Source organism: Halyomorpha halys, unplaced genomic scaffold (genome assembly GCF_000696795.3).
Source record: "Halyomorpha halys isolate HHAL.00 unplaced genomic scaffold, Hhal_1.1 Scaffold1023.1, whole genome shotgun sequence".
Classification (NCBI taxonomy): domain Eukaryota; kingdom Metazoa; phylum Arthropoda; class Insecta; order Hemiptera; family Pentatomidae; genus Halyomorpha; species Halyomorpha halys.
Genome location: NW_027110911.1, coordinates 119,708 through 128,111, shown reverse-complemented (window position 1 = coordinate 128,111; position 8,404 = coordinate 119,708). Strand labels below are relative to the sequence as shown.

General features: G+C 28.8%; 1 protein-coding gene across 1 annotated transcript in view; it reads left to right on the top strand.

Moving 5' to 3' along the window:
- Positions 1-7,938, top strand: part of dysf (dysfusion) — a 359,371-nt gene extending 351,433 nt beyond the window's left edge. The window contains exon 11 of the mRNA XM_014432053.2: positions 5,849-7,938. Coding sequence (XP_014287539.1) covers positions 5,849-5,877 — 29 coding nt within the window. The 3' untranslated portion in view covers positions 5,878-7,938. The remainder of the gene's footprint in view (positions 1-5,848) is intronic.
- Positions 7,939-8,404: the final 466 nt, after the last annotated feature.

The following is an 8,404-nucleotide window of genomic DNA, read 5'->3' as shown; positions in this document are numbered from 1 at the left end:
CGTTTCAGTCTTGTGTGTGGATTCCAAGTAGGTCTCTTGTCAAGATGGAGTCCTAAGTATCGAATCTGTTCAACAGGCGTTAGTGAAGTATTTAGAAAGGATACTGTAGGACAGGAGGGCAGAGGTTTCAAAATCATTTATCGTTTATGTTGACGTTTCTTCATTTCTGAGTACATTAATATACCGTAAGATATAAAGTAATAATCAAATTTTTAATATGTATTATTTTTTAAAGAACATCGCAATTGTATGGTCTAACTAAAGTAGCAATATTAGAATAACTAAAACATAATCATTAGATTAGAATCGCCGTGTTTTATTAAAATATGCAGAGATGTATCCACTCACACATTACCAACCCCAATTACCATAGACCCCCGGCAACTATAGGGCTGGCATTTAAAGAAAGAAGACCAAGAGAAAGGGATCGTTGGAACAAACCTGTTTCAAAAGAGAACATAAATCAGAGGACAAGACCTGTTTATGTTTTAGTTATGCAAACCATTACGACTCGAGAAGATCACTTTATAAGTTTTTTCTATTCATTTTTGTTTTTTCCCCTTGGAAAGGAGTACAAATTGAAGCTGATATCATATTTTCCCGACGAGGCAATTTAATTAGGACATCAGTTTGATTTAAGATCCTGGAAGGATACAAAAAGATACCGACCGGGCTGCCCTGAATAGTAATCAGCCGGCCGCCCGTCAGTCAGCTGCATCGGCTGAGGTGGTCTTCGGGGGAGCGGGGTACAGCAAGGAAACGGTCCTTAATATTTATTTTTATTATTAGCTTCATTAATATATTAATAAGTCTATTATTTATATTTTTGGTACTATTCGTACAAAAGAGACAAGTAGAATGTTAAGAGTACGGACTAAAAATGAGTATACAAGAATTCGGGGATTAGAACTAGTTTACAAAAAAGTACTTTAATTGGTACAATGAAATGATCCATAATATTGTTATGGGTGATATCCTCAAAGCTAAATAAAATAAACTCATAAGAAGGCTAGAGTAAATATTCGACTCGTTATCAAAATTACGATTGCACCGATATAATAAAATAATGTAGATCATGCATTTGTAATTCATTTCTAAGGTAATTAATGGTCTTCTTCGATAATTAAAATATTAGTAAAACTTCTTAAATAATAATTAATTAGTAATTGGATAAATTTCACAGTTTACAAATTCCACTCACTTTGTACATATTATCTTTTTTCTTCAGATTGGGTTCTAATTGCTAGTTATCTCAGAAGCTACTTATTTAACATCTAGCATTTTTATTATTACTTTAGGTTTTCCATGGAATAATTTGAAATGTATTATGGGATTAAAAAAATATGACAATCTTCATAATAATCAACCGAAATATAAAAATTAATACTACTTATTCTAAAGATGTTCGGAAAAAGTAAATACAATTTGATTGCATTGAGTTATTGAAATTTCTAACTTCTTTATTACAGTGGTTCATGAGTTAGTTGCAATTGTAGCTAACAATTACGAGTAATTGAATTTATATTTTTCAAATTACAGTAATTGACAAGGGATATACTGTAACACTGATCTAACGATAAGCAGAAGAAAAAAAAAGCATCTTGTAAAAACTGCAAAAATTGTAATTTAAAAAGGCTGCCAAGTATACTTCAATTTTCTGATCTTTTTTTTTTTGATACCATATTTTATTTTCTGAAAATTCTACTTTTTCTGAACATTTATAATTCTATGGTGTATATAATTGAGTAATTATTTTAATATTTCCAATAATATTGAAAATATTAATACTATTAATATCACCAATAATATTGAAAATATTAACACTATTAACATTTTTAATATTACCAATAATATTGAAAATATTAATACTATTAATATCATTAATTATTTTTTAACATAATAATAATAAATATTTAAAAAGTTTTTTTATTTTACCAAATATTGTTTTTAAACCTGTGGCTAATATTCTTTTGTTTTATATTCAACTGTGAAAAAGAAATGAAGTAAGGACATGACCCGTTATAGATGTATGCTAAATAAGAGAAAGGTCAATATGCATTTGCCCATCCTCCACCCTCCGCTCTAAGTCAGTTCCCAGGGCGATCTCCCCCCGCATGCGAGGACCGCAACGGATAAGGAACACAGATAAAATAGAATAAAATGAGGAGATAGACAAAAAGAACAGGCTAGAAGCTCCGTGTGTGTTCCTGGGGACAATCTACCATCTCCTGCGGACTCCGGCCTAATTAAACCTATTTATCATCAGGCAACCCCCAGCTCTTCGTCCTTTTGCACGACCTCAACAGATTAAAAATTAAAGATATGTTGAATGGGTATTGAAATTTATATGAATAACTTATAAATTTGGTAGTTCTATTAGAAATTTAAGTTAAATGCACCACTGTATGTTTGTCCAAAGCTTTAGTGTATAAAAATAATAAATTCATAAAATAATCTTATTATGATTTTAATCACCGTAAAATTGATGTTCAATACAGAAAAATTGGCATCAATATTATTTTAGACCAAGCCCAAAGAAATTTATATTAGTTGAAATTTAATCTTATTTTGAAAATGAATAATTAATATTTCCAGATCATCGATTGCATTTCAGAAGACCTCTTTAATTAAAACTTCCCAAGGGACCCCCAAGTTTACTTACTTCCCACTATTATCAATTATTAATCTAATCAATATAGTTGAAATTTTATTAATTATACGATTATTTAAAAACAAAATTAACAATAAAATAATTCAGCAATTAATAACTATATTCATTTTTTAAAAATATGAGGGTATAATTTTATCTTCTTAAGACAACTAAACATTCGAATTGGTATGATTACTAAAATTAATTAAAGGCGAGAAAGAGCTAAATGTGAACAAGTAGATTGAATATAACCCTTAAAGATTTTTTAAAATACCATGAATAATTACATTACTAATTATTAAAAATTACCAAAAAAATATATTAAAAATCTCTAATTTTTTAAATTATAAGGCATTTGAAATAAATTCATTGTTTGCCAATATTAAAGAATATTGGAATTACATAATAGTTTAATGGTTAAATAGTTTCTTATTTAAAAAAAAAAATCTGAAATCTTGCGAATCTTTGAATGTATGGAGCCTGAAGACGAGACGAAAAATCCTTGGAACTAAAGAAAAAAAAGCTTTTAATAAATGGTATTTAATAGGAAAATAATGGTTCATAAAACATTGATGTTGAATTAGGAATTTAGGTAATGTACGAAAAAAGTTTGTTAATTATAAGACAAATAAAATAATTTCACACTATATCAATATTAGAGAAAATGGGATTTTTATGATATATTAATGCTTTAACAGTGTCTGATTTAAAAAAATATATATACCGAATTTTTTAATGAATGAAAATGAGGCAAAAAATGTTATGAACTTAACAATAAAAGCTGGGGAAAAAATTTTAATCACCTAAAAAAAAAATAATGGTTAAGTAAATAATACGTTCATTAAGAATTTTGATAATTTGCAAAAAAGGAGAACATTTCCAGATTTTATAGCAACCAACACTTTCCCGAAGGAATTTTTTTAGTAAGTCGGGTAAATGCAGATTCGGGCAATTGCATTAATGGGGATTTATCTCAAATTCGTTTTGTTGGTAGACTTCGTATCTATGGTAATTTGAAGTAAATAGGATGGATTTATTAAAAATAACCGTAATTAGTAGCTCTCAAAACAAAAGAAATCTGGATATAGTTCACACTTTTGCACTTCCTCGAAATATGCACTGCGATTTATCTGATATGCTTACTATCAATTTCTTTCTTAAATCATAGTTATGAAATGTTTGAGAAATTTAAAAAGCATTTACTAAATTTATCGGACAAATATTAATGAATTGAAGTTTATTAGGTTTTGTGTAATAAATAGTAAATAAGATTTATTGGACAGTTGCATTGAAATATACCAAATTAAAATCTGTCATATTGTGTAAGGTAGAAGTGGGGAGAGAATATCATGATGTAGAATGACTCATTACGTGAATGCATAATATTGTTTGGACATAACAGAATATCGAAGAGGTTCATGAGCACCATTGGAGAACCCTCGACCAGGTGCACAAGTTAATTAAGGCAATGGTAGATGAGAGATTGTCTGGCCATCCTCTTGCTGAATATTCACAAGAGGTGTACCTCCTCTCTCTCTCCTGTATCGTTCCATGTCCCATAGGCTACTGAGATAAGTAACTGTGTTTATAGTCTTATTGAGGAAACAATACTATTTTATTACATTTTTTTCATTTATATAATTATAACTATTATCCACGAAGAAAGTGTTATGGAGTAGAATGATTCAGACGGATTCGGGTAATTATTGAGTTACTACTAAAATATTACTATATATAAAATATTGGATGGATCAATAAATCAAAAATATAATTAGTGCCTGACACAATTGGTTGTCTTCTTCGGGAGAGAGGGAGGGGAAGTGTTGAATCAATGATTTTATTGATATAATTATACATCTTAAGCACATCTTCAGCGTAAAAACCTGCGTACCTGTTATATTCATTGAGGGCTTTTGTCGGATAGCAAAGTACCTCCTACTAGAACATCCTTCTTCCTTTCAAGTACTAATGTAGTACTTCCCTGTCAGTAGAAAAGCTTATACTTATAAAGGAGAAATACTTTTCTGTAGTAAGTAGATTAATAATCGTTGTGCTTATTGGAAAATGCTAATTATAATTTTTAGCGGTTACTCATATATTCTGAAGAGGTTTTCGATTTTTAAAACAACTGTCTAAAAAATACCGATGCCTTGTTCCTAGTTTTAGTAACAGGATTTTGATTATCCCATTTTATAAACTTAGGCTATTTTTCTTAGATATCAAGTACTATCCATCTAAAACTATTTTGTTGGTTGTTTTGGGGATGAGTTTCTTTTTCTTTCCCTTTAGTGGCTTATATAGCATAATTAATAATATTACACTTGCTCTTAGTGAGAAAATCTTAGTTTCTTTTGAATCCGTCACAATAAGTTAATTATATTGAGACTTGATGGTTTCATAGAAACTAGACTAAAACCATTTAAACATTGATAAGCTATCTAAATTAAAGTTAAAATTCATTAGCAAGTGAGTAATAAGGCTTTTTAGAACAAACATAATCGAGCTTTCGTACTTTACAAAATCACCTTCGTTATATATATATATATATATATATATATATATATATATATATATATATATATATTCGGTTACCTCGACCGACCTTGCAGAACATTGTCCGCCCACTTTACAGTTTGCCGCAAGTAGCTCTGTCGTATCTTTGTCAATTATATTTATCCATCTGGTTTTAGGCCTCTCACGTTGTCTCTTGCCAACTATACTGGCATTCATTGTTGTGTAGAGGCGTCCTGATGGATTGCTTCGAGCCACATGTCTCGTCTTCTTGTATTCAAATCATGATCATGATATTGATAAACAGTCACTGCAAGCAGTTCACTTTTAGTTCTTCTAGTTCTTCTCCTCCATGTGTTAAGGCTCTGATCCCAGATCGCTCCTGTAATTTACGGAGGACTTCCTGTACACATCTCTCGATTCTGCTTTCTAGGGTAAAATCCAAGACGTCCCCCTTTGCCTCCCAAATAAAATTAAGATAATATTCCATTAGGTACATATTTGAAGAAAAAGAGCTAACAAAAATAATTATTATTATACTATAGCACTATAATCCATAAGTAATTCCTAATGTCATCCTAGCTGTGATTTATACGATTGTATTTCTATTTCTTAAAAATTAATGAATATTTAAATGATTTAAAAAACAGCACATATTAATGAATTTTTGTTTCTCTTCTGTTCCAGACGAGCGACCGACTGGAGCCAACTTATGAAGACGACTCCAGCTCAATAGGTATCAAAATTAATATAATAGGAGACACAGAAGAGTATGGCATATTGTCAGCATAGCTCCAGCGACTGTGATAGAATCTGTATTATCTGTATAAACTAATATATGTATATTTATCTAGAAGGAAGAGAAAATAAAAAAAAAAATAAAAAAATATTTCATTGCAATACCATTAGTGTGGAAAACGCAGTCCGTCCAAGACAAGTGCAATATTTAATAAGGGCATTATAGTGGAATGTTGGGACCCATCGCAGAGGATATAAGGCATTAGAGCCGTTGTGCCATATGCGTTCGAGAAGAGTGCAGTATCAGAGTAAGCTGGTTGGATTGTATGATGTTATATTGGAAACGATTCATTCGTCTGAGCTTTGTATTTTTGGAAACTAGTTCGGCATCTACTGTAACATATACAACTCAAAAAAATTGTAATTGTTTTCACTCCGTCCATTTTTATTTTTAAAAATATGTATAGTCCTCTAGAACCAATTTCTTCTATATTTCTATCTAATATTTTATAAATTACCATTTATGTCCTTTTTTTGTTTGAGTTATAAGTAGTGACACTTCTCGAAGAACTTAGTATGTATTACTGTATAGGTTTAGGAAAACGTTTTTATTAAGATGAGATAAAATATAGTAACCTAGCTACGAATTAAAGATTTATCTTATTGTGAATTATGAAATATATTGTTATGTTAAAATTTTGGATATTTTAATATACATAAAAGTGTGTTATTTATTTTTATAGACTTTATGTATTTACTTAATTACATTTTTTAATGTCTGATGTCCTTATAAAGTGACCATTCGGTTCTGGTTTTCCAACACTGTTAACATTAGTGCAATTGTATTTAGTTTTATTAGTGTAAATCTCCACCAATCACAACAGCTCTGATGAAGACTTGCATTGAGGATCAACACGCTGGCAATTAATAAATAGTTTTAAAAAAATTAATTCACACACGGTCAGACATAAATATATATTATTAAGTTAGATAAATTTAAATAAAAAAAACCATTTATAATTAAAATTTAAAAAATCACATTACTTTGCAAATTTGCATCAAGATTACACTTGACTTCAATACGGCTAAACATCAATGTGACATTGACTTAAGTTTTTAATATTAAAAAAAATCTTTACATTATTCCATCAGAATATCCTTTATTGATCGCAGAAAATACGTTCGATTTTGATTCAGATCTATACAGCACAAATGTCATTCTAAACATGAAATCAAGGCGTTGTGCACTTTTTGATGTATACCTTTAAAGAATGGTCACTATTCTTTATCATTTTTGTTAATTTTTAAATATATTTGGGATAAATAAGTTTAATTGTTTACATTTTCAATCATAATGTTTATGTTCTATTTTCTTTTTTTCTTTGTTATATTGTAAGTAAAGGTATTCTCAAAAGCTCAGATGAAGCCTGAGGTGTTTAGAACCCAGACAAATTTGCCCACCGCAAATTTATTTTAAGCAACTAATATCTATCTAATAGTTAATTATATTTTAAATATTAAATAAATGTAAGTTAAGGATAATGGTAAACAGTAACAAATTCGGTTCCTATTCAGCTAAGTTTTGGGTTCCGAGCACCAGATGGACATAATTAGAATATCACAAAAATATTTAGAATATAACAAAAATACCCCCACTACATCAAGCTTGATACTGTATATGTTAACAATTCAGATGTATATTACGTACCCAGTTTATTTCTAAGTACTTTATTGTTAAAATATTTATTTTTATTTATTTATGAAATAAACTTGACGTCCTCGATGGGACAAAAAATATTGTTTATTGTGTATTAAATGCCATAGTAGGACCTACGTGTACATAGTTGTTTACTTTTTACGGTTTAGAACCACGAATGTACAAAGTAGACCAATTTAGTTGTTGGGGCATTCTAAAGGGACCTGATGTCCCTGTAAATATTTATAAATAAGTTATTATGTGTGAATATTTTAGTATGAGTTGTAAATTGTAAAAGAGAATTCTATTGTAAACATTTCTTTTTTATATGTATAGTTATATAAAAGGCAAATTATCTTTGTTGAATAAAAATGCCTTAAAGAATAATTTTATTTTTTCCCCCTAACCAATTAACTTACTAATATAGGAATAAATGCACATTTTTCTCTTATTCTAACATTATAAACCTATAAATAATGTAAGTTTTGAGATGTATGAAATATGTATATTAATAAACATTATTTTAATGTTTCCCATCTAAGTTAAATGTTAAATAAACAAATTGCAATAATTATAAGATACAAATATGAAATAAGATTAATTTGAAGCAACAAATAATTAAAATGGAGAGATCGAAATAATGAATTTGAAGAATAATTTCACAATTAAAGGCAATAAGTATTAGCGTTCTGAGTATCATTCAACAATAACAATAGTACTCACAAAATAATAATATTAAATTTAAAAAAATAATAGGAAAAGAAAAAATACAAATACAATATTTATAAATAAAAAATATTTATCATTTT